General features: G+C 40.0%; 1 protein-coding gene and 3 non-coding genes across 5 annotated transcripts; all 4 read right to left on the bottom strand.

The window, feature by feature from the left end:
• Window positions 1-7,888: 7,888 nt before the first annotated feature.
• Window positions 7,889-26,251, bottom strand: KANSL2 (KAT8 regulatory NSL complex subunit 2). Of its 2 annotated transcripts, none has more exons than XM_055394657.2 (10): window positions 26,124-26,251; window positions 25,278-25,536; window positions 24,312-24,490; window positions 23,704-23,818; window positions 20,470-20,637; window positions 20,147-20,309; window positions 19,126-19,222; window positions 15,355-15,506; window positions 9,304-9,423; window positions 7,889-8,615 (listed from the first exon to the last, which is right to left on the bottom strand). In XM_055394657.2, the coding sequence occupies exons 2-10, from the start codon at window positions 25,526-25,528 to the stop codon at window positions 8,484-8,486; spliced, it is 1,377 nt and encodes a 458-aa protein (XP_055250632.1). In that variant the 5' UTR covers window positions 25,529-25,536; window positions 26,124-26,251; the 3' UTR covers window positions 7,889-8,483. The 2 variants fall into 2 exon arrangements, with proteins under 2 accessions (XP_055250632.1, XP_055250630.1); XM_055394655.2 differs by having other exon boundaries at window positions 7,890-8,615; window positions 15,253-15,506.
• LOC129537319 (small nucleolar RNA SNORA2/SNORA34 family) lies at window positions 8,839-8,977 on the bottom strand. The gene has a single exon (XR_008681986.1). It is a non-coding gene; the product is annotated as a small nucleolar RNA SNORA2/SNORA34 family (small nucleolar RNA).
• LOC129537318 (small nucleolar RNA SNORA2/SNORA34 family) lies at window positions 10,382-10,513 on the bottom strand. Its single transcript, XR_008681985.1, has one exon. It is a non-coding gene; the product is annotated as a small nucleolar RNA SNORA2/SNORA34 family (small nucleolar RNA).
• LOC129537317 (small nucleolar RNA SNORA2/SNORA34 family) lies at window positions 18,899-19,034 on the bottom strand. The gene has a single exon (XR_008681984.1). It is a non-coding gene; the product is annotated as a small nucleolar RNA SNORA2/SNORA34 family (small nucleolar RNA).
• Window positions 26,252-26,560: the final 309 nt, after the last annotated feature.

The raw sequence follows: 26,560 nt of genomic DNA, 5'->3' as shown, positions 1-26,560 counted from the left end.
AAGTCGCTCAGTCATATCCAGCTCTTTGCAATCGCCTGCCAATCTCCTCCGTCCATGGAATTCTCCCAGCAAGAATACTGGAGTGGGTAGCCATTCCCTTCTCCAGTGGATCTTCCCGACCCAGGGATCAAACCCAGCAACTTTCAAACACACAACACTGGGTTGTTAGCTACAGTCACCCTGATGTACACTACATCCCCAGGATTTATCATATAGCTGGAAGTTTGCACCTTTTGACCATCTTCACGCATTTCACCCATTCAGCTCAGCACCCTGCCTCTGACAACCATCAATTTGTTGTTTCTATGAGTTCAGTTTATTTTGCAGATTCCACACATAATTAAGATCATAAATATTTGTCTTTCTCTGTCTGACTTATTTCATTTATCATCATGCCCTTGAGGTCCATCTATGTTTTTGCAAATAACAAGATTTGCTTTTCTTCTTTATGACTCAAAGAGATTCCATTGTATCTATATACTGCATTTTCTTTATTCATTCATCTGTCAATGGACACTTAGGCTGTTTACATATCTTGGTTATCGTAAATAATACTGCAATGAATATGGTGCAGGTATTTCTTTGACTTTTTTTTGTTGTCGCTAAGTCGTGTTCAACTTTTTTCGACCCCGGGAACTGTAGCACGCCAGGCTTCCCTGTCCTTCACTTCAACAAAGTGAAGTCTCTGCTTTTTAATATGCTGTCCTTCCAAGTAGCAAACATCTTTTAATTTCGTGGCTGCAGTCACAGTCCACAGTAATTTTGGAGCCCAAGAAAACAAAATCTGTCACTGTTTCCGCTTTTTCCCCTTCTATTTGTCACGAACTGATGGGATCAGATGCCATGATCTTAGTTTTTTGAAAGTTGAGTTTTTAAGCCAATTTTTTTGCTCTCCTCTTTCACCCTCAAGAGGCTCTTTAGTTCCTCTTCACTTTGTGCCATTAGAGTGGTATCATCTGCATATCTGAGGTTGTTGATATTTCTCCTGGCAATCTTGAGTCCAGCTTGTGATTCATCTAGCCCAGCATTTCATATGATGTACTTTGCATATAAGTTAAATAAACAAGGTGACAACATGTAACCTTGACATTCCTTTCCCAACTTTGAACCAGTTTGTTCCATGTCCAGTTCTAACTGTTGCTTCTTGACCTGCATACAGATTTATCAGGAGGCAGGTCAGGTGGTCTGGTATTCCCATCTCTGTAAGAGTTTTCCACAGTTTGTTGTGATCCACACACTCGAAGGTTTTAGCGTAGTCAATAAAGCAGATGTTTTGTTTTGTAATCCCCTTGCTTTTTCTATGATCCAACAGATGTTGGTAGTTTGATCTCTTGCTGCTCTGCCTTTTCTAAATCCAGTATGTACATCTGAAAGTTCTCAGTTCATATACTGTTGAAGCCTACCTTGAAGGATTTTGAGCATTACCTTGCTAACATGTGAAATTAGGGCAATTGTATAATAGTTTGAACAGTCTTTGGGATTACCTTTCTTTGGTATTGGAATGAAGACTGGCCACCACTGAATTTTCCGAATTTGCTGATATACTGAGTGCAGCACTTTACCAGCATCATCTTTTGACAGAGTGATTTCACTTCCTTTGGATATATTCTCAAGAGTGGAAATGCTGGATCACATTGTCATTCTACTTTTAATTTTTTGAAGAAGTTTCATACTACTTTCCACAGCTACTGCACAAATTTGCATTCCCACCACCAACGAGTTTCCCTTTTCCCCACATCCTCACCAAAACTTATTCCCTTGTATTTTTGATGATAGTCATCCTGACAGGTGTGAGGCGATAACTCATTGTGGTTTGGACTTGCATTTCCTTGGTGATGAGTGATGTTGAGCATCTATTCACGTGTCTGTTGCCCCTCTGTCTGTTTTCTTTGGAAAAAACATCGATTCAGTTCCTCTGCCCAATTTTGAAACAGATTTTTTTTTTTTTGCTGTTAAGTTGTAGTTCTTTATGCTGTGCTGCTGCTATGCTTTCGTGTCTTGACTTTTTGTGACCCCATGGACTGTAGCCCGCCAGGCTCCTCTGTCCACGGAATTTTCCAGGCAAGAATGCTGGCATGGGTTGTCATTTCCTTCCCCAGGGTATCTTCCCAATACAAGAATCGAATCAGTGTCTTGTATCTCCTGCATTAGCAGGCAGATTTTTTACCATTAGTGCCACCACAGATGAGTGATGAATGGACCACATTTAACACATGATTTTATTTTTTAATTATTAAAATATTATACACACATTATTGAAAAATGAAATTTCACCTAAAGGAGAAGAGATTTGTAAGTTCCCCAGAAGTGACTGTTATGAATGTTTTTGTGCATCTCTCTCAGGCTCTGCTTCTCTCCTCTGTCTCTCTCTCACACACGAGCAGATTCGTTTACATCTATGTTGATGTCACATAAATGTGGTCTTATAGACAGGATCCTGGATACAGACAGCTGGTCCCTGTACATCCACAAAGAGAACCCTGAGGTCTCCTTGTCATCAGATAGAGACCCTACACCCACTTTCTCAGCTGCACAGAATTCGTCCATCCACGTGGACTAAAACTGATGGATCCCACCCCCATCTCCGTGAACATCAGTGTTGTTGCCAATTTCCTACTATTTCAACCAGTACTATGATGAATCTTTGAAAAATTGAGCAAGAATTTTAGTGGGGCCAACTGTAAGGATCAGCTGCTGCTGCTGCTGCTGCTAAGTCACTTCAGTCGTGTCCGACTCTGTGTGACCCCATAGACGGAAGCCTACCAGGCTCCCCCATCCCTGGGATTCTCCAGGCAAGAACACTGCAGTGGGTTGCCATTTCCTTCTCCAATGTGTGAACGTGAAAAGTGAAAGTGAAGTCGCTCAGTCGTGTCCGACTCTTAGCGACCCCACGGACTGCAGCCCACCAGGCTCCTCCGTCCATGGGATTTTCTAGGCAAGAGTACTGGAGTGGCTTGCCATTGCCTTCTCCGGTAAGGATCAGCACTGCTACACAAAAATGCACTGTGGGCCTTTGATGGGTCCTGCACACTGTTCTTTCACAGAGGACTGTCTGCTCGCTCTTCCATCGAGGGGATCTGCCGTGGCCTCTGATTCCTCACTTTGTCACCAGACTAAAACTGATCCACTTTTCTTTTTCTGGAACCATTACTAACACTTTACCTCAGTTTCACAATCTTGATGGATTTAAAGTCCACCAGATGAGTATGATCAAGCTACTCTTTTCTGTGTGGCTTCTGTCACTTGGGATGTTCATCCACGTGGTATCAGTACTTCATTTTTTCCATTGTGCTTAAATATACATAACATTTACCATTCAAACCATTTTAACTATGCTTTAAATTCAATGGCATTAACAACATTCACATTGTTATACAAACATCCTCACCATCCATGCTCAGAACTTTTCAGTTTTCACCAGTGAAACTCTGTAGCCATTACGCTCTACTTTTCCTCAGCTCCTGGCAAAAAACCGCATTCTATGTTCTGAATTTGAATTTGACTTTTCTGGATACCACATACATGTGAAATCACATTGTCTTTTTGTGACAGTTATTTCACTCATCATCATGACTTCAAGGCTCATATACACTGTAGCACATGCTGGCACCTCCTTAGTTTTGAAGGCTGGATTACATTACTTTGTGTATGTACCACATTTGGTTTACCCGTTCGTTCATCAGTGGACACGTGGGTTGAGTCTACCACTTGCTCTTGTGGTTAATGCTGCTATGAATATGACTGTACCCATATCTGTTCCAGTCCCTACTTTCAGTCTTTTTGGTATATAGCCTCATGTGAAATTGATCATACATTCAGTGTTTAAGTTTTCAAAGAACTACCATACTGTTTTCCACAGAGGCTGAACCATTTTACTTTATTCCTCCTGACAGATAATGCTGTGTATGGAATCTACCCCATTTTTGTTATTTTTTGGCCACACTGCGCAGCACATGGTATCTTCATTTCCCACCAAGGATTAAACCTGCACCCCTGCACTGGAAGTGTGGAGTCTTAACCACTGGACCATCAGGATTCACTTAACCTCTGGACCTACTCCATTTTGCTTATCTATTTACCCACTGATGGACATCTGCATTGTTTCTACCTCTGGGCTCTTATGAACAGTGCTGCTATCAATATACACGTGTACAGCTGTTTTCAATTCTTTGTGGTATGTATCTGAGAGCAGAGTTGTTGAACCATATGCTAACTGTACATTTATGTTCTAAACATAGGTTGTGCCTTTTCCCATTTCCACAATTTTTAAAGTTTCCAATTTTTCTACATTGTTGCTAACATTTTTTTAGTTTTCTTGATTATAACCATTTTAGAATATGTGAAGGGGTTGTTGAATTGTGATTTCAATTTGCACTTTCATCATGACTAATAATACTTTGGCCACCTCATGCAAAGAGTTGACTCACTGGAAAAGACTCTGATGCTGGGAGGGATTGGGGGCAGGAGGAGAAGGGGACGACAGAGGATGAGATGGCTGGATGGCATCACCAACTCAATGGACATGAGTTTAAATGAACTCCGGGAGTTGGTGATGGACAGGGAGGCCTGGTGTGCTGTGATTCATGGGGTCGCAGAGTCGGACACGACTGAGCGACTGAACTGAACTGAACTGAATGATATTTGACATCTTTTTTTCTGCTTGCTGACCATTTGTATCTCTTGTGTAGAGAATGGTCATTGAGGTCATTTATCCATTTTAAAATTGGGGGTTTTGTCTTTATGTTGGCATACTCTGCATAACGATTCATCAAATATTTAATGTACAAATATTTTCTTTAATTCTATGGGCTATATTTTCACTTTCTGAATTGTATCTTTTGATGCAAACAGATTTTTAATTTTAAAGTAAATCCAATTTATTTTTTCATTGCTTGTGCTTTGCTGTCAGAACTACAAAACTGGCTAAATCCAAAATTATGAAGATTTATCCCCATGTTTTATTGGAGCATTTAACAGTTATCCCTTCATATCCATGGAGAGTTGATTCAAGGACACTTGGGCATACTAAAATCTGCACAGTATTCGCATATAACCTAGGGACATCTTCCTATATGCTTTAATTCAGCCCTCAGCGAAAAGAGAAAAACATCTCAGTAGATGAAGATGTGAGCAGTGCACTTGGCCATCTACTTTTTGTGGAAGGAGACGTGGCCCGAGGTGAGAATATATACAGATTCTTAAGCAGCGACCAAGGATCTGGCTGACTGGTCAGGAAATTGGAAGTAAAGGGACCAGAAGACACACAGAGGGTGAGGTAAAGATATGTGACAAGACTGAGAACGTGAACGAAATACGGAAATGTTTCTCTGTCACTTGTTAACACCACCAGAAAGCACTCCCCACGTAAAAACGGCACTGAAAAACCCAGGGGACACAGTGACTTGACCAGTTGATGTCAACTATCCCTCATCATCACCCAGAACTAGGACAGATTACATAAACAAAGTAGACGAGGAGGGAGGTTTTGCTGAAATGGACTCCTAGTTGTCACCTGGCTACTGTCCCCTCCAAACGCCTAACCAGCCACCAACAGAGACAACACTGAGCCCTGTTATGCACTATCCCTCAACCACACCACCTTCTTGGTAGTAAGCAGAATACACCAGGCCCTTTCAGTCCTTCAAGAGCAAGTGACCCATCCTCACAGGGATGCCTATTTCAGGTACGGGTTTTGCCTTTCCTGTTCACAGGACTTCAGGCAGCACTGCAGGCATGAAATTCCACATGACACAGCACCTAAGGAATCCACTGCACAGCAAAGGAGAATCAACTGATCATATCACACACTGCACCATCCAGAAGCAGCTGACCTTAGACAGCCCTGGAACAGCCTACTGAAGGTAAACACCAGCATGGAGGAAATACTTTTCAAGGATGGGTGCTATCCTTCAGGACACAGTTGTTCGCTGTTATTTTAGTCACTGTGTCCAATTCTTTTTGCTATCCCATGGACTGTAGCCCACCAGGCTCCTCTGTCCATGGGACTTCTCAGGCAAGATTACTGGAGTGGTTTCCATCTCCAGGGGATCTTCGCAATCCAGGAATCTAACCCGGGTCTCCTGCACTGCAGGTGCTGAGCCTCTGGGGAAGCCCTCTTCTTCAGGACACAGAACATGCATTAAATAAGAGATCTCTATAAACTGTTATGTTCCCCTGGGAATTAAAAAAAATGGGCTTCGGACCAAGAGACAGAAGCAGAGTAGCCCTACTTATTACACCCATGACCTGCTGGGGTATTTCCACCTGACTTTAGGCTCTGCAAGATTACAGGTCCTGATCCTAAAGGCACTCTTGCTGTTCACTCAGTCATGTCCAACTCTTTGCAACCCCATCGACAGCAGCACGCTAGGCTTCCCTGTCCTTCACTATTTCCTGGAGTTTGCTCAAACTCCTCTTCATTGAGTCAATCACACCCCCAACCATCTCCTCCTCTTAAGTACCACCTGCTACTGCTACTGCTAAGTCGCTTCAGTCGTGTCCAACTCTGTGCGACCCCACAGACGGCAGCCCACCAGGCTCCCCTGTCCCTGGGATTCTCCAAGCAAGAATACTGGAGTGGGTTGCCATTTCCTTCTCCGAAGTACCACCAGGGAACTTCAAACTCTGTCCAGGAGAGGAGCTGCATTTCAGCAGGATAACTGACTGATCAGCTGAACAAAGTAGGGCTCCAGCTCCATCTTTAGATCTGCATTGAGGCCACAGCTCCCTCAGGCTGCAGCCACTACAGGAAGGCCATGTCGTCTAACAGGTAACTTGCTTAGGGACTCCCATCCAACAGCATTTCCTGAGCTATAATGCAGCCCAAGTAAGTCTCTTCCTACCAAATCTTAATTACAGAGGATAAAATCTTGGAGGAGAGTAGCAGCTATGTGTGGCCTTTTCCAAACTCTTCACTTTGCATTTGCAGACAAGTGACCATCAGAATCTCTGGGTGCTAGGATACAGGTTCCATGGCCTCTACTCCACAATCCCCGCGACCCACCCAAAGGTACCTGAATCTGTTAATTTATAAAACCACCAGACTGAGTGACATGGATGCTAGCAGTTTGCCAATAACTTCTTAAAACAATGGAAAGATGGGACTTTCCTGGCAGTTCAGTGGTTAGCACTCTGCACTACCACCCCAGGGGAGCAGGGGTCTCGTTGAGAAACTAAGACCTTACATGCTGTGTGGTGGAGCAAAAAAAAAAAATGGGAAGATGTTTTAATCCCTAATCCTGTTGCAGTTTTTCAATCTGCGTAAGGGATGTTCATAAATAGTGTAAAAAGTACTAGACAAGAAAGCAATGGGAACAAATTGGAGTATACAGCAAGTCCTATTAAAGGTGACCTCAGGATTCATCTGACAGGTCTGAGTCACTTCCTGCCCATTCCGAGGAAATAAACTAAAGCCAAGGTGATAATGTAACTATATAACTTTTCTCTATTCCGTTTTTAAAAAGGGTAACTTTTTGGCCTCCTTGTCATATTACGTTATGATGAGATCACACCCTCCTAGCCTTGGAGAACTCTGGAGATCACACACACACACTCTCTCCCCTCCACCTCCCAGTCTTAGAGAACTTTGGAGACCACACACACACACTGCTAGCCTTAGAGAATTTTGAGACAACAATCAGCCATCAATTGTGAGAAAAAAATGTGAGTGGGAGGAGGGAGCACAGAGGATGAAAAAGAAAGAAGACACTTGGGAGGAATATGCAGAAATACCACAACTGGGCAAGTAGGTTTTAATAAGGGAGCCCTTTCCATTGACTTATCACAGGTTTTTAAATCTTTTAAGTGTATCTGTCTTGTTTTCCCTTTCCCATCAGGCAGCTCCCAACCCACCCCCCAACATACAGACGCCACCCTCTCAAACACAAAACATGCATTCAACTTATTGTTTTACATTTTCATAACACTTTAATAGAAACTATGTACAATAATTTTTTATTGTATCTTACATTAGATAGCCACTACAGAAATTTACATAAGTTAGAAGCAAGATGGATGGTTTAGGAAGGCCCAGTCCTATGGGCTGTTTTTTCAGAGGCTATGGGTCAGAGTTCACTGAGGAGAGGAGCTTCAGAGTACCCAATAAGGATGAGAGGTGAGGAAAGGCTAAAATATAGGCTGCCAGACAGAGATAACCAACCACCGGGTCCCTCAACATCCCAAGACTCGGGAAACCATTACAAAAACTTCTCTTCCCTTAGGCACAGTCTCCAGGACTCTCAGTCCCAGCAGCTCTGATGAGAATCACCTACCTCTCCCCTTTGCATGGAGTGGGAAGACATCCACAGCTTGCAGACACTATTGGTCCCTGCCCCCAACATTTGTTTGACTAGAGCAGTCAATAACCCAAAAGAAAAACAAGGTAGTCTGGGCTGTCCTTTATAGTCAGAGACGGGTCAGAAATACTTGTTTAACAAATGGGAAATACAAATCCTCCAGAGTCAACTGGTTCCCAGAACAAGCTATCAACTAACAGAACTGGGTTCCGGCTTCCCATTTGCAGTAGCTACTCCGCTCTGAGGCAATGGTGCAGGGGCTTTCTCAGAATTTCGAGGCCCCTGTGATCTGCACCCATCTCCAGCCATCTGCATCTGGCCCTGTTAAAACAAAGTCAGTTTGGTTACAAACTCATTCACTGTGGCCTGCACCATAAATCTGACTTATATAAAGCCCATGTATAGTAAGCAACCAGAACAAGACAGCAGATATAAAATAACTATGAAGTAGCTCTTCCCCATACTTGACTATTCCTGACCCCCAGAGTCACAAATCATTACTGGTAGCATTCCCGAGGCTCTCCCAATGCAAAGGAAAGCTATGGGTTGTTTCTTCCAAATGAAATAGCCATTCCCTGCTGATGTTCCAGAACAACTGACAGATCACACAGGAAGACAGTACTCTGGGCCTCTGTTTGAAACCAACAGCTATAGTGTAACTGCAGGTCTTCAGTCAGGGCCATGAGTGTCCCATCCAAAGCTCAAAAAAACCAAATCACACTGCGTGGGCTTAACTTTATGATAAAAACAAATCCAATACTGAACTCTCCCTTAAATCAACAATTTACCTACATTCCTTGCCTCAACCTTTGCTAGTTAACCAAATAAATTTATGTCCTGCTGTCCCAGATATGGGGACCAGGGGCTAGTAAGTGTTCTAAGGCCCATCTGGAAAACTGCAACCAGGGGCACCTTTACAGCTAGTGATGACAACATCAACCCCCAGGAGTACATGCCAGCCAGAGCCAGCACAGAGCTCTCTGCCTGGCCAAAGTTATTCTTCACTTGCCAAAATATCCACTGGGCCTTCAGCAATTTCTTTGACTGGATGATCTTCAAGGGTTAGTGAAGGATCAAAAAGCAAGGGTGAAGGAGGGCACTGCATACCATCACCCACAACATCCAAATCCTAAGAAAAGAAAAAGAAAAAAACCTATCAGCAACACCGAGGGAACCAACAAGCTAAAGTTTGCCTACTTTTAGCAACTCTCACAGCAGTTCTCCCATCCTTCCCTCACCCCTTGTCTACTTTTAAACAATAACACATGTGCACGCAACAAGTGGGACAAGATCGAAAAGTACTGACTCTTGCTGTCAAATATAAAGTGAAGACCACTACAGAAGCTTTTAAGAGTATTTTTTAAACAGGAAAATACAGGGACAGAAAGTAGAATAGCAGCTACCAAGGGCTAGAGACGGAGGCGATGTGGGAGCGACAGCTTAATGGACACAGTCTCTGCACTGAGAAAAGTTCTGTGCAAAGTTCAATGGAAACTGATTGTGGTGATGGTTGCAATACAGTTTAAATGTACTGAACACCACTGAACAGTATGTTCTAAAATGGCAAACCTTACATTATAAATATCTTACCACAATAAAAAATACTTAAAAAAAGCATATACTGGGAATTCCCTGGCAGTCCAGTGGTTAGGACTCCATGCTTTCTTTCACTGCCAAGGGTGTAGGTTCAACCTCTGGTTGGGGAACTAGACGTGTGCAGCACCCTGTCCTCCCCAAAACAGGCATATACTTCTAAGACTAGCTGTAGTCAACCTCTAATTTCATGAGTGATGTATCTAAAATGGACAGCAGAATAATTATAAATTAAAATGAAATCCTGCCTTAATAGATTGGACAATATAAGACCACTTGATAAATAGTCTAACAGCCTCAAAGCCAGCCAGTGAGTAAAACAGGAAGAGGTATAGGGAAGAAAGAACAAAGACAAAAAAACTCAAAGTCCTTCTGAATGACCAGGAAATATTTTGGTTAAGTCATTACCCCCACAGAAAATGAGTACCTGATTTTTAAACCTAACATAATCAAACTGCCCTTTAAAATACACACACAACATTATATTCTACAGACTATGTTTCTTCCAAGTGAACTGGCTATTCCCACTGGAGGGCTGAAGCCAACAGACCATAGGAAGACAATGCTCTCGGCTCCTGTCTGAAACCAACAGCTACAGCAAACTACTGGTCTTGATTCAGGGCCTAAAGTGCTATAAAAGCTCAATGTGTCAAACTCACTTTCATGCCTCTGCTTTCTAAGCATTACTGCTAAACTCTGCTTCCCAAGAATGAAAACGATCCAAGTGTTTATATTGTCCTGTGTTCAAGGCACTTTATAAAGGATCTATGTCTACAGTAATTCAGCTTCTTGAGAAAAGCAAAGTTCTATGCTTTAAAAATAAGTCTTAAGAATTCAAAATCCTTTCCCTTGGTTTTGATCACCAAAATGAACGATCCGATCCTCAAGATAATTAAGGTAAAGGAAGGAATATAACTTTCAAGCCTTTGACTGTGTGGATCACAACAAACTGGAAAATTCTTCAAGAGATGGGAATACTAGACCACTTTACCTGCCTCCTGAGAAATCTGTATGCAGGTCAGGAAGCAACAGTTAGAACTGGACATGGAACAACACACTGGTTCCAAATTGGGAAAGAAGTATGTCAAGGCTGTATACTGTCACCCTGCTTTTTTAACTTATATGCAAAGTACATCATGAGAAATGCTGAACTGGATGAAGCACAAGCTGGAATCAAGATCACCCAGAGAAATATCAATAACCTCAGATATGCAGATGACACCACCCTCATAGCAGAAAGCAAAGAACAACTAAAGAGCCTCTTGATGAAAGTGAAACAAGAGTGAAAAAGCTGGCTTAAAGCTCAACATGCAAAAAACTTAAGATCATGGCATCTGGTCCCATCACTTCATGGCAAATAGATGGGAAAAAAACGGAAACTGTGTGTGGGGGTGTGTTTTGTCGCTCAGTTGTGTCCGACTCTTTGAGACCCCATGAACTGTGACCCGCCAGGCTCCTTTGTCCACAGGATTCTCCAGGCAAGAATACTGGAGTGGGTTGCTATTTCCTTCTCCAGTGGAAATAAAGACTTTTTGGTGGCTCCAAAATCACTGCAGATGGTGACTGCAGCCATAAAATTAAAAGACACTTGCCCCTTGGAAGAAAAGTTATGAACAACCTAGACAGCATATTAAAAAGCAGAGACATTACTTTGTCAGCAAAGGTCCATCTAGTCAAAGCTATGGTTTTTCCAGTGGTCACGTATGGATGTGAGAGTTGGACTATAAAGAAAGCTGAGTGCTGAAGAATTGATGCTTTTGAACTGTGGTGTTGGAGAAGACTCTTGAGAGTCCCTTGGACTGCAAGGAGATCCAACCAGTCCATCCTAAAGGAGATCAGTCCTGAATATTCGTTGGAAGGACTGTTGGTAAAGCTGAAACTCCAATACTTTGGCTACCTGATGTGAAGAACTGACTCATCTGAAAAGACCCTCATGCTGGGAAAGACTGAAGTCAAGAAGAGAAGGGGATGACAGAGGATGAAGTGGCTGGGTGGCATCACTGACTCAATGGACATGGGTTTGAGTAAGCTCTGAGAGTTGGTGATGGCGTGCTGCAGTCCATGGTCGCAGAGTCGGACACAACTGAGTGACTGAACTGAACTGATAAAGGATGTGCTAGACTTAAAGCTGCTCAATTTAAGCAGAAATATAAGGAAAAGGATATAGCTGGCTACCTAACATCTATTTCAGATGTGTTAGAAACTTCTATACACAGAAACCAGTGTTCTCACACCGTTAAGACTATTAACTGCTGGGACTCCCTGGCAGCCCAGTGGTTAAGACTTCGTGCTTCCACTATAGAGGGTACAGGTTTGATCCCTACACTGGTTTCAAGAAACTAAGATCCTGCATGCTGCAAACAGAAGGGGGAAAAAAAAAACAGACTGTGAACTGTTTTATCCAATTCTTTAAGTATGCACAATTATCATGCACTTGATCCTTGCACAATGCAGTGGTTAGGGGCAATGTCCAGTCAGAAATCAGTGCATAACTTCAAGGCAGCCCTTTGTGTCCATGGTTCTGTACCCTCAGATTCAATCAACTGAAGATCATGAAGACTAAAAAGTATTCACTGGAAAAAAAAACCTGCGTAGTAAGTGAACCCACACAAGCTCAAGCCCAAGTTGTTCAAGAGTCAACTGCTGCTAAGTCACCTCAGTCATGTCCGACTCTGTGTGACCCCATAGACGGAAGCCCACCAGGCTCCCCTATCCCTGGGTTTCTCCAGGCAAGACTAATGTGAAATTTAAAAGAACCCAAGTAATGTTTCAAAATGTTTCAAAGTCTCAAGATGACAATGGCATAGAAAGTTTTCAAAGAAAAACAGATACTAAAAAGGCTTTCTTCACATATTGAGTGTTGTCTGTTATGAGAATTAAAATGGGGAACAGGAACCTAAAATAAGAGAGGAAGAAAGGATGAGCAGAAATGCCTAACATAAGAGGAATATGTAGAGACATACCAGAACATAGGAGAGAATCCACATTTTGTTCCGGAACTCAAAAAACAAACATAAAAAGAGAGCAAGCTCAAAGTAATAGGATTAAGGTATTAAATTATTATTTGTTAAATATCCTTACATCAAAGGACAGAAAACAGGCAAGTTTTAATGTCTGATACCTGGTCCTCCCACAAGTTACCAGAAATTATTATTAAGTTATAGAAATGATATCTAAGAAAGAACATAGGTAGATTGCTGGGTGGAATTCACATAATTAAGAAACTATTTTTTCCCAGCAAGACTAGTATATTCAGAATTTATGGGAGGACAAAAAAAAATTTTTTTAATTTGAATATGTTTCCACATTTTCTGGAGAATTTTTACCTCCAAAGAAAACTACTTTTTAAATGACCAGTGTGGTTCATCTAAAGTACATTAATATGGACATAATAGATGATCAAGTAAAAATAGCTAATTATCACTTTTAAGCCTCTAACAACAAAAGTCCCTCTTAAAAGCCCATTCAATTCTCAAAAATAGTTATTTCTCGTGCATTCTTTCACATCTCGTAATTGCTAACATTTTGTGTTATTATTCTCTGAAAACAAGAATATAATCTTCAACAAAAAAGTCATGTTTTCTCTGATCTAAAAGTCTGAGAGAGAACACTCTTTAATGACAAAAACAAGTGAAAGGGGAAACAAAAGGGTCAAAACAGAAATGGCTCTAGAAATTAACAATCACATGAAATAAAAATTAACAACAATCCAGTACATCTAAACAAAACATGTGCTAGTTTCTACATATATACATTACTATGTGAAGGCAATCTGGCAACGTAGTACTTGATCAGGTTGTTTTTAAAACAGATGAATCTGTTCATGTTACTCAGTTAAAAAAAAAAGGAAAGATAGTACCTTTTTGGGTTTTCTTCACATGTAAAAATGAAGAGAAGTGGACAAAAATTTGCCCATCAATCTAGGGCTATCTATTCATTTACTCTCTTCAACACAATCTCACTGGAAAACTTTGGAAAGCACTGGAGTATATAATCTCTAAGATTGTCACATCCTATGAATCTGTTTCAAAGAAAAAATTTTTTAAATTTTTTTAGCTGTGCCATGCACCTTGCCAGATCATAGTTTCTCCATTAAGGGATCGAACCAATGCCCCCTGCAGTGGAAGTGGGGAGTGTAAACCACTGAACCACCAGGGAAGTCCGGAAAGAAATGTTTTTAAAAGCAATCATAATCAAGATTATAACCAAAAGTATAATTTTATTATCATGAAGTGACAAACATTAATATACTAAGCCTATAGACAGTATACAATCAAAAAAGAGGGGAAGGAAATTTATTCAATTCACTCTTCTTTTTGGGCCACACCACTTGGCTTGTGTGAACATAGCTCCCCAACCAGGGAATGAACCCAGGCCACAGCAGTGAAAGCACCCAGTCCAAACCACTGCACATCCAGGGAATTCCTTGGAATCAGCTTACTGATTCACGGAATCAGTTTACTGAATCAGTACCACTTTTTAAGATATTAGCCTTTCCTGATGTATCTTTGGCCATCCAAATTCTGCTTCTACCCCTACACAAACAATACTGCAACCTTTACAAAATTTTCTATTTAGATTTATCACTTTAAATATGCCATGGTTATATACAAGACATCTTATTTATTAAATTCAGAAGATTTATCTTCATAATAATGAAAACCTTTATTCAGAAAGCTAAAGATTAAGCCAAGTGCTAAAAAAAGACAGGGAACATCAACTGATCCCTAAAGTGAAAGACATAGTAGGGTAGTGCTAATTAGGGAAGCAAATACAATCAGAGATGTGTTTAAGAGCTGGGACCAGTTGAGGAGCAGGCTGAAAAAGGCAATGAAGTGTATATACTTAGAAGGTTGTCACAGTAAATATTTAGAGAGTTCACTGCTATCCGAGTCCGCTCACAAAAGAATCTTTAATAACTATCAAAATTGAAAAACACTAGGCAGAGCTAAGTTTAGGGCTGTTTTTTCGGGGAGACACATTAATCTAAAAATGCTCACCCTGACTACACAACCAAAGCACTTTGTACTGCTGAGTAGATATTGGAAATCATTTGTATTGTTAAGATTCTAGTGAATTACCTTGTGAATTGGCACCAAATTTCCCAGCTACATAAATCCAATCACAAAGAGACTTTCCTCCAACTTCCCTTAGTTTATAATTTCCCTTATGCCCTCAGAAAAACTTCTGTAAATTTAAACTGTCTCTAAACAAATGTGTTAACATACAAATACAACCATACATATCATTTCAAAAAATTTTATCCATTCTTTTCTTTTTTAACCACAAATGACTAACCTATCTCACCATTAATAAATAAGGCCTTGCCTCAAGGGCCAACCAGAGCAGAGCTTCTCTAACTTACATCACTGAACTCCAGAGGTAAACTCTCAGTGGGCTGAAGCTCGGCAGCACTCAAGTACAGATCCATGGGGCCGGCTTCCAGATCGTCTGGCACAGACAGTACCTGCTCGGGCTTATACATCTGAGGAGGCAACTGGAAATGCAGTGGGCAGCAAGGATCCTCAGAAAGGCTTACAGGAACTGGTTTGTTGCAGGGTACCTCTTCAGACCCCTGGCAGCATTTGAAGAGAACCTGATTCGTGTCCTGACAAATATCTGTAGAAAAACGGTCAAGGGAAATAAAATGGATCTAAAAAAAAAAAAAATCCGAGGCACAAAATGTTGTCTGCCATGTAAAATTCAAGGTCAGGACTACACAAGATTATTAGTTACATTTGATACAGAATCAAATGCAGGTAACAATTAGTTATTTCTCAAATTTTCATTTACTAAAGTAATTCTAGCTCTACCAATAGTGTAAAACTAGTCCCCAAACTCCATTTCAGGATCTATACTTTAGAGTAGACACTAATCTCATTCTCTCCATGAGGGTCAAATATTAACATTTAAAAACATGTGAACTCCGGGAGTTGGTGATGGACAGGGAGGCCTGGCATGCTGTGATTCATGGGGTCGCAAAGAGTCGGACACGACTGAGAGACTGAACTGAACTGAAGTGAAGTGTCAACAGTAATGATCCTAGAAATCTATATCTATCCAGAAGAAACATGTCAGGGCAAAAGCAAATAGCTTGCAGAGGCCCCTACCAACTCCTTCCAAGAGTCAAAAGATACCATGTTGTTTCTGCTGTTAAGCAGATGGGCAGAAAGTTTTTATTTTTAAAAAAAAGCATTTTGAACTTTTGTTTCCAAAATGTTTATTACACACATTTGTTTAAAATAAGCAGGGTACTGGGGAAAACAGAAGCTCTAGTAATGTAACTAGGTATCATACTCCAACAGAAAATACTTTGCTTTAATGAGGGCCCATGAAAAGAAGTACTGCAAAAACACTCCAGGAGCCCTAACAACTTCTATTATGGGTAGAAGCAGAAAGGGACTATATTTCCAAGTTGGCAAAGAAGCGCTGTAGGATGAACGAACATTGAAATCATGATTAGATAACAAAATTTCAGAAGTCAGTCTACAAAATACATTTTTCTCAAGTTTTAGTATTTCCTAATATCCTAACTACACAGTTGTTTTCCCTAAATTAATGGACAACTGTCATTTCAAATTTGGGCTTATTTTTTAAACCAGAAAGCACAATTTTCTATAAATTAATTGTACCCAATTTTCTATAAACTGATTATGCCAGTATGGGTAATTTTTAATCTTCCAAATTTTAAGGTAATTTTTAAAAGGTAAAAAATCTAAAGTACATTAGAATTTTTAAGCCAAATAAAACCTCTCAAAGAAAGTTACTTTTTTTAATCCATTCTAAGAACTTGCCAAACTAAAACAGAGTTACACAGCACTGCCACTACCAGCATCATGGCTCTGTGTGTGCTGCAGAATGCTTATTAGCAGCATTCCCCGCCTCTGCCCACTAGATGGCAGCAGCACCCCCACCAGAGCTAGGACAACAATGTCTCCACACACTGCCAAATGGGGGACAATGGCCCCAGCAGAGAACTACTGCTCTCAAGGTACAGTATATAGAGCTCACTGTAAACAAATAACTATTGAAATGAAAATCAATGCTCAAGTGAACAACAAATTGCAATCTCTGTGTGCTTAAGAAGCCCAATCTTGTTTAAATTATCAAAATCTTAAATGTTAATCCATTAAATGTTTTAATTAGAACCTTTTTCATGTAATTCAAAGGACTTTCACAAGCCTCTTACTATCACAATATCCCTGAAAAACCTTTTACCCCCTCCTCCACCCCTTTCCTTTCAGATGGGGACAACAAAGAAGGGAATGGTTGACCTACAACTAGAGACTGGGTCCTTCACTTTCAGTCCAGGGCTCTCTCCATTAGACCAGAGTAAAGAGTTAGGTCACCAATGGCAGTCGCATCTTTCTCTGGGGTAAGGACTTAAGGAAGGGTAAGTGACTTAGACAACCATGGAGTGGAAAGGAAAAGAGCATAAAAGAGAAAAATAATACTTCCCTTCTCTTTTCAAATACATTTTACGTTCAACTTTGCTTTTTTAAAACATTAAAATTCTAATAAACTGAGTATAGTGAAGTAAGAAAAAGTCTAGAATACTCTTTAATATCCATAAGTTGGGTTTTTTTGCCTTATAAAGTAATTCAAGGCCACTGAAGAAAACCTACAAGGCAGAGGGAAAAAGGGCATTCGTAACTCCACCATCCAAAAACAGTCACATTTCTGTTATATTTCCTCCCAGTATTAGTTCCATGTGGTTAAAACCATACTCTACTGAATTCCATATTCTATTTTTGTCACTATCATTTTCTTATCATTCATAAACTTTAAATATGTTTAATTCCTGAACACATTACATATTACATTTTATCAAAATTTTCCTATTTTCCATCCCTGAAAATTTTAAGGCTGTCTCTAGTTGGAAGAATTTTATGTAAAAATATTGATCTGTATTTGATTATCTTCTTAAATTCCCAGAGATGACATCAAAGAACAAGAACATTAAAAAAGAAAAAAAAAAAAGAATGTGAATATTGTCAAACTGCTTTCTAAAAAGCCTGTACCACTTTACAGTCTCACTAGCAGTGTTTAGAAGGGCCCATTTCACTATTCCCTCACAAATTTTTGAAACTTACTAATTATATTTCATACATAGATAAGTATCAAATTTCTAAATTAGGGGATTCCCTGGTGGTCCAGTGGTTAGGACTCAGCACTTTCACTGCCAGGACCTGGGTTTAATCCGTGGTCAGGGAACTAAGATCTCACGGGCTGTGGCAGTGCAGCCAAAAACAAAAACAAAATGCATAGATTAAAAAAACTTGTTTCCTTAGTTCACTTATTTATAGTGAAGATGAATACTTTTCAACTATCAGCCACTTCTTTTAATCTGTCTGTAGATAGCCTTTGCCCAATTATGTTTTCGGTATTTATCTTTCGTTTTTAATTACTCTGTATAAAAATTTTATATGCTGATATCAAGGACATAATCCTTTATCAAACATGTCACAATAATTAATAAACTTATAAAGTATTTAATAAACAGAACAGAAAAAAAAATCAGTTTTCCTTTCAAAAAAGAAAGTTTTCCTTCCCTTACTAAAGAAAATACATTTTACTTTTCCAAACATTTGTATATTTTACCAGGCAAATGAAATCCAGAAAGATTTATGCCTTTCATATAATGAAGATTATATTTTAAAAGTGCATTAACTATGAAAGTGACTTTTCTCAATCAATGTTTGTAATGTAGATGCACTTTCACAATCTAATACACAACTCAAAAAATTTTACAACCCAATTATAAATATAAGTTTCCTATTTGAATGAAGACGAAAATATACAAGCCATGGCCCTGACCACACAAAATGATAATATTCAAAGACAGCTCACAGTTCAGAATAATCCCACTGTTTTTGGCAATTTTCTTTTATAGTAACTGGACTTAACATTATTATAATTTTAATGAAAAAGTTAAACCAGGGATCTCTAAATTCTTGAATCCTAGTATTAATCAACTACAAATAAGTATTAGCCCCTATCACCAATGACTGAGATGTTTCTTTCTAATGAATTGACCATTACATTTCCAAGATCTGAAATGGCCAACAGACCATAGAAAGAGACTTCTTTAGGCTCCTGTTTGAAACCAACAGCTTCAGCAAACTGCTGGCCTTGATTCAGGGCCAAAAGAAAACAAAGACCTTCAATTAACTAAACTATCACAGATCCCCACTAGCCTTCAGATTAGCTAGCAAACTAAACAGAGCAAAAAAGATACGGGTAAGGCAGTGTCTGGTCATTGGAAGAGACTGATTGGAACAACGAACATCATCCACAAAGGCCAAGCACCTCTGACTGGAACGAGTGGTATGGGCCTAAAATGAGAAAACACATTAGTCAAAATAAATTATCTATCATTTAACAATTTATTCACCCATGCTACGCAAAAGGAAAAAAAAAATTAAACCTTATGTCCAAATAACAAGCCAAACATAATTTGAAATACAACCCCGCCATATTACAAAGTGTGATACACAGGCCTAGTGTTTTTCAAACTACCTTTTACTTACCTTATATTGTAGTCTTATGTTGAGCTTCAAAACATATGAGAAAAGTGGAATTACTCTTACTGACGTTTTGTTTAAAAATCATTTTAAACAAATTTAAAAATGATCACGTAACTTGGTTCGTCAAACTTACTGACGTTCACTGTTCTTATTCTACTTATTTCTCTGCTTTCTAAAACAAGAGTCCCAAACTGTTAAGTGTTCTGTGCCTATTTCTGAAATGATTTCTGAACCAAGTAACTTAGAAATCTATGGCAATCCTTCAATATGCAGATGAAAATAAAGAGTCCAGAGAGGTTCACTTATCAGAGCAGGCACAGAACTGATCAGAGGAACTAAAACCCATGTCTCTGGACTCCCAGGTAAGTGCTCAATATATCCCATGTCCAGTAAGTTAGATTTCAGAACAAAAATTTTGAAAGTGAGAGTTAATCGCTCAGTCAGGTCCAACCCTTTGCGACCCCATAGACTGTAGCCCACCAGGCTCCTCTGTCCATGGATTCTACAGGCAATAATACTGGAGTGAGTAGCTATTTCCTTCTCCAGGAAATCTTCCCAAACCAGGGATCAAACCCAGGTCTTCCGTGTTGCAGGCAGATTCTTTACTATCTGAGCCATCAGAGAAGCCCTGTAAGCCTAATAAGTTAGATTTTAGAACCAAAACTGTATAACAGTGTTCACCATAACTCTAAAAGCAAATGTATACACCTTAGAGGTATATACACAAATTACCTGTTGGGCGGCACCATCTGTGGCCAGCATTCTGCGCTCCTTCAGCTGCCTGTGTAGTAAGGCTTCCACTCCATAGCGCTGACGATACCGCCGAAGACATTTTAGACGCTTTAAGTTTTCTCGTTCTTTGGCCAGAAGTCCCTCTGGGCCAGTCAGAAGACTACTACCTGGCAAGTCAAAACAGTCAAGATGTTATTTGCCAAGCAACCAAGGATGCATCTTCAAACAGTTTCAAAAGCAAATCCTTCTTCAGTCCAGGTAACAAAAAAGAAATGTCTAACTACCAAATTCACCATGACAGGTTGTTGGAACTGGCATAAAACTTGCCTAGAGCTTCATGTTCCACTTTGCGATTGTGTAAGTAACGTCGCTTCTTCTCTTTGAGCAGATGTTGAAGTCGTTTAAACTGATCGATGTACAAAGACTGCAAACGAATAAGCTTCTCACGCATAATCAGGGCCACTTCTTCTGCTGTGTAGACACCAGCATGTCTAGAATAAGACGATTCAAAAAGGATAAGAAAGCACAATAAGACCCAAGCTTAAAAGGAGCAAAGAATGAAGGTTAGACTTAGGTTTGCTATTCAACAAGCAGTCAGTGCTGAGACAATCACCTTACTAAGTAAGAATGTTTTCACAGCATTTTACTATTGTTATTAAAAAACAAAATACCCAAGAATGGATACTAATGTATGATCTCAAAATGTGGAGAAGGAAAAATACTTCATTATGCTCCCCAGTTATTTGCATTATGTTTAAACAGGAGTAAAGATACAGAACACTCAAAACTTTTATTAATCTACAGTCTTGTTCCCTTTAATAATTTAATACAGAAAAAAATCACAGTAAATTAAAGTGTTAATTTAGTAGCATGTATCTCAATATATTTTAATTAAAGTACAAAAGATCACAAATAATTACAACTTCTAATTTAAAAGTACATTTTTAATTGGTTGTCCAGTGGTTAGGATTCTACCCTCTCACTGCTGAGAGGCCTGGATTCAATCCCTGTTCAGGCAACTAAGATCCCATAAGCCACAAAGCATAGCCAAAAATAAATAAAAATAAGCTACACTTATATTTTGGAGTTTATACAGCCCTCAAAACACTGATCCCAATGGCTAGTCAATGTCCTCAGCTCATTCTCTTGACAATATTCTCAAAATATAGTACCCTGGAGAAACCCTTAATTGCCAAAGATCCAGATCCACATCAACTTTATTAAGCTTTGCTACCAACTATGAATTAACAAAACTAAAAAAAAAAACAAAAAAAACTTATTCTAAAAAAAAAAAAAAAGCTAGATATATACCTTGATACTCATATTGTGACCTAGTAAAAATTATTTCTATTACTTAAAAGGCAAAATATACATAAACTATATACTAATTTTAAATCCAAAAAGTACGTGCTCTTTAAAATTTAACTCTTAAATCACTGAAATACAAAGAATAAAATTATTAACGTTAGGACTGAGAGCAAATAATCTCTGCCAAAAACTTTTCTTAAACAGGAGATAATACCTGGGTATAAGAAAAGTACAACTACAAAATACTCTGAAATTATAAAAACGGCAAAACCTAAGACTCAGAAAATGTGAAAATTTCAAAAATATCTAATGTTTAAACAAAGTGATGAAGTTATTCATATTCAGGAATATGGGGCATGTCTGCATTAATGCCTGTATTCCTAAAATACTGAGGCCTTAACCTATCATTTGTTAAAATGAAATTAATTTCATTGTACCCTGTCAGAAGAGAATTTAACTGGGGACTACAATTAGAATTTACAACAAATCACTTAGGGAGGCAGATGAGCATCCTAACTGAGGTAAATGCCTAGTTCATGTGACAAATGAGTCGTTTATTTAAAGATGGAACCACAAATATTCACAGCGAGTTATAATTTAAAAAATCATGTAACTCTTCTTGCTCTGATATGCACAAATATAAGTCGAGGTTCATTATTAGATCAATTTCAAAAAAGGGAATCACTTATTATATCTTGTTAAATTGTTTTTTCCTTTTGAATGTTCCTTTCAGGGGAAACTGACACCTAGCCCTTTTAACACTTATACTTCTCATAAAATTAACTGGTATTTAGTTTCATGTAACAATCTCCTGTTAAGGGGTTCCCTCCTAGCTCAGTCGGTAAAGAATCTGCCTGCAATGCAGGAGATCCAGGTTCAAATCCTGTATTAAGAATCCTGGGAAGAATTCCTGGGTTGGGAAGATCCCTTGGAGAAGGAAATGGCAACCCACTCCAGTATTCATGCCTGGAGAATTCCACGGACAGAGGAACTTGGCAGGCTTCAGTCCATGGGGTCGCAAGAGTTGGACACGACTTAGCGACTAAACTACCAAATCTCCTGTATATAAGTCAGGTTAGCGTAAATGTGGATCAGTGAATATTGACCCACTCTAGATTAGCAGAGACAAAATAAAGTTTCTGGACCTTAGAAACTAAGTGTTTACCACACCAAAAGACAATCACTTTGTGATCCTACAGCACATACACCTCAATCAAGTATGGCATTTCCAGAAGCACAATGTAATGTAATTATATAAATTACATCTATATCTATCTGTGGCTTAGTATTAAGTTTCTACTGTGGAAATATCCTGCTAGAAACAAGCATTCCTTCTCAAATTACTTACATGGGCTTTCCAAACAAGTAGTTCCTGAATAGCTCTCTATATTCAGATTACTTAAAATAGATGAAATTATTCTACTCGGAAAATAGAACCTTAAATGACTTCTTATAAACTTCAGAATCCAAGGAATGAAGAAGATGCTATTCTAAGAATTTGTTAAACACAGTCAAGTCTAGAAATGCATTACCCTTCCCCCACTATTTAACAGTTCTTCCATCTAAACTGTCAGTGGGAAGTATGAAGAGCTAGAAGTTAGGAAAAAACAAAAACTAAACCCAAACTATGAGATACAGAAACATTACTTTTGAGTGGCAATGTTCTGTAACTCCAAAGCGATCCTTGGTTAAGTAAAGAGCAGAACCTCAGTAAGATATAATTAGGACGATTACTCCTGGGTTTCTAAATCAGTTTCTCTCTCTTAGGCATGCAACCAAAAGAAGCTCTTAAACATCTTTTCATTTTTCTTAAACATATAAAGGTAAATAAAATATAAATTAATCAGAACTTTTTGGGGAAAAAAGTTGTTACTCAAATATAATCAGTTTTTTATTCTTGAGGTTTAAGAACAAATTCTAATCACTTTTCTCTTCTCTGATCTCCACCCATCTCTCAACTCCTATGTCCAAGAAATCTATTTTCCCCCTGCACTTTCTCAGGTGTAGAATCTGATGTCCAAAAATTTTCCCAAATTACAAGACTTCTAAAAAAAAATCGAATCCTACTCTGAGGCAGGATGGTGATGAACAATGACACTTTAATATGCAGAAGCTATTTATCACTGCTCACAAACAGCTAAACTATCTTCAACCCTCCTAGCTTATTAATCTATTAACAACATGCAGTACTACATTCCACATACTACCTACTAAAATATTTTAAAGCCCTATGTGGAGTTACAACTTACTTTAGGGGATCTTCTTGATCACTGTCTATGCTATCAGCTTCACTGTCAGGGTCACCTCTCCATGTCTGATCCACAGTAATGGGTTCCTGCTCCCCATCACTCCAGCTGTCTTCATCTGAGGCAAGGAAGGGAGAGCAGCCATTAAGACTTCCCACCTCTGTAACTCCACCACACAAAACTAGATTACTTAACACACCAATCCAAATCTTAAAATTAAAAATGCTTAATACAGAAGCACTGGCAAATAAAAATGGCTTGAGAAATATACTTCCTGAGTATAAGTACTTATAACACAAACGAGTTAACCATAGCCTCAAAAGGACAGAAAGGTCAACTCAAAATTATTCTGTTTCCTGAAATTATCTTACCTAACAAAGTATAAAAACAGCACTGACAGAGTCATAAACTCAGGAAAGAAACCTAAGTACACACTATTTTAAACCAAAAAGACTGGTGAACAGCAGCAGTCCTGAATTCTCCCAAACTGGCAATGAATTAATAATAATATTGTATTTTCAAGTGCCACATATGTTCAAGGCACTGAGGTAAACCAAAGTTCTTTGTTAACTTTCTTCCTATTTTTTCATTATGAGAGAGAAGATCCTTACCCAGAATTCGGCTGGCTTCACTGCGGCTACTTTCTGGAGTCTGAGATCCCAGCTCGGTCTTAGCATATGAGCTCAGCTGGCACAAGAGTGTTTCACCCACAGGCCCTGGATTGGTCTTTTTCATTTGCGCATGAAGTGCCAGGGCATTCCTACGAGCATGTTCAGCACAGAAGGATACCCTAAGGAGACAAAATATTAACATTTTATACTCACGCTCCTTCTTACAAGAGTTCAAGGATTTCCACAGACAGTGATATTTAGATCATTTTTCGGAAATTAAAATGACTGTTATCTTCATTTATAGATTAAAAATGCTACTGAGGCAGAATAATTTAACAGGCAAGGTCAACTCATTTGGTATTACTGAAGGGAAACACAGGTTAACATACCCTTAGTGATCTATCCATCTAAGGAAATATTCCAACTATAAAAGTGCTGGTATCATTTTGCAACAAATCACACTGATCCACTTTCATCTCTCAAAATTGGTTCTGGAAGGCAATTTTACTTTTATAACACTTCAAAATCAATCCATTGTAGGTAGTAAGATGTGGGACACAATGCAGAATTATCTAACCAAATTATTTCTGCATGGATACCTTGCTTAAATGATGAACACTTTTCCTAGAAAAATACACACGTATACAATTTTGCATTACCTAAGATTCAAGGACAGACAAAAGAGCCACGGAACCTAGGCTTAAGAATAATCTCTATTTTACAGGTAAGGTAAAATAGCCAAAGAGATAATAAAATGGCCCAACTAGGAGATGCCTCCTCGTTTTCACCATTTTAAAAAATTTTCCAAGGATACACCCATAACTTCAATTTTACAAACACGTGGCCTAAAAAACTTGGCGGCTGTTTCCAAGGCCACATCCTGCCACATCTTCCTCTCACTTAAAAACTAAAAGTACATATGACAGATATCTATCTATCTATATATATATATCTATACACACATACCCATCTTTTTTCTCAGCCTTTGGGGCAGCACTGGGACATCTTTTTCCGTTCTTCGTCGATATATAACTACACTGCTTGAAAGGCGCATTCTTGTCTTCAAGGATATGCTTAATGCAAAATTCCTGCCCCTCCAGACGAGGTTGCGAACATGGACGATGAGTAAACGAACAAGACAGGGGCTCCTGAGATCTGGGCACTGGGGTGATCCTCCCCCGATTGGTCGGCAAGACGTGAATCCGAATCCTGTTCATACCAAAACCTGCAGGGTCGCACAAAGATCAAAAAGCCCTTACCCTTCCCGAAAAGCCCAGCTCCACAATACCCCGGCAGACTGCGCGCGGTTTCTAAAACGCCAGGCGGAAGTCACGCTCCTTAACTCCCGTCCCCCAGGTCTACCAAGATGTTACTGCGTTTGTCTCATCTCAACTTCTCTGTTCAAGCCCTCCCCCAACTGCGACCACGGCCACGTTGAAAGCATCTCAACGGCTCGCACGGTCGCCACACGAGGGAGAAGCAGCAGGAGACGGAAGCGCCAGCTCGTGCCCCACGCCGCGCCGCACCGCCGCAGAGCCTCCCGCCCCACCCCTGGCCTCCGCCTCCCCGCAGGCAGCCTTTGTCCCGGCCCGCCTCAAAGCTGCAGGCTGGGCCCTGCCCATCCTCGGAGGCCAGTGCGAGCGCCATTTTGTCCTAAGACTCCGAGCACCGGCGAATCTGGGTCCTGGAAGTCTAAAGGAGTAAAGCGACTCTGACGCTGATTGAGACAGAGCAGCAGCTCGGAACAAACAGAAGGGGCGAAGCAGCAGCCTAACTCCAAAGGCGAAGGAGCAAGCACAGACACGATCTTACCTCTGCCGCTGCGCCACGCCACTCGCTTTCCGGCAGCGCCAGCCACTTCTAACCATTCCTTTCCGGGCTCCCAGCCACTGATTGGATACTGAGCTTACGACTCTGTGCCACCATTGGCTAGCGGTCGAGCTCAGGGGGCGGGGCACTGGGAAAAGGCGCGGCTGGGGTGGCTAGAAGAGGTGTCTGTCAGCAACTCAGCTCCAGAGAGAGTGAGGCGAAGGGAGCGTGGGTTGTGGGACCCGCTCGGTGGGGACTGCTCTTTCCATTTCCGATCGTGACTGATGTTCAGGCGGATTTGGGGCGCTCTGTGTGTGATCTTAGGCCGCAGCTACTTCACCACCCCTACACAGTGGGTACAACAAAATCGACATGTAGAGGCCAAAGAATCACTGTACATTTGACTCTCATTGTCTATACAGGAAAAGGCTTTAGTTTTC

The sequence above is a fragment of the Moschus berezovskii genome, chromosome 6 (genome assembly GCF_049115385.1).
Source record: "Moschus berezovskii isolate FMDL1 chromosome 6, NW_MosBer_1.0, whole genome shotgun sequence".
Lineage (NCBI taxonomy): Eukaryota > Metazoa > Chordata > Mammalia > Artiodactyla > Moschidae > Moschus > Moschus berezovskii.
The sequence above is the reverse complement of the archived record's forward strand: the minus strand, read 5'-3'. Positions and strand labels throughout refer to the sequence as shown.

Coding starts and splice junctions, on each gene's coding strand:
- KANSL2 (XM_055394655.2), bottom strand. CDS start 25,528: ATGAACAGGATTCGGATTCACGTCTTGCCGACCAATCGGGGGAGGATC. Junction 20,310..20,469: donor GAACATGAAGCTCTAGGCAA/GTTTTATGCCAG, acceptor CTTGCCAGGTAG/TAGTCTTCTGACTGGCCCAG. Junction 8,616..9,303: donor AAGGCCCAGTGGATATTTTG/GCAAGTGAAGAA, acceptor TTGTTTTAACAG/GGCCAGATGCAGATGGCTGG.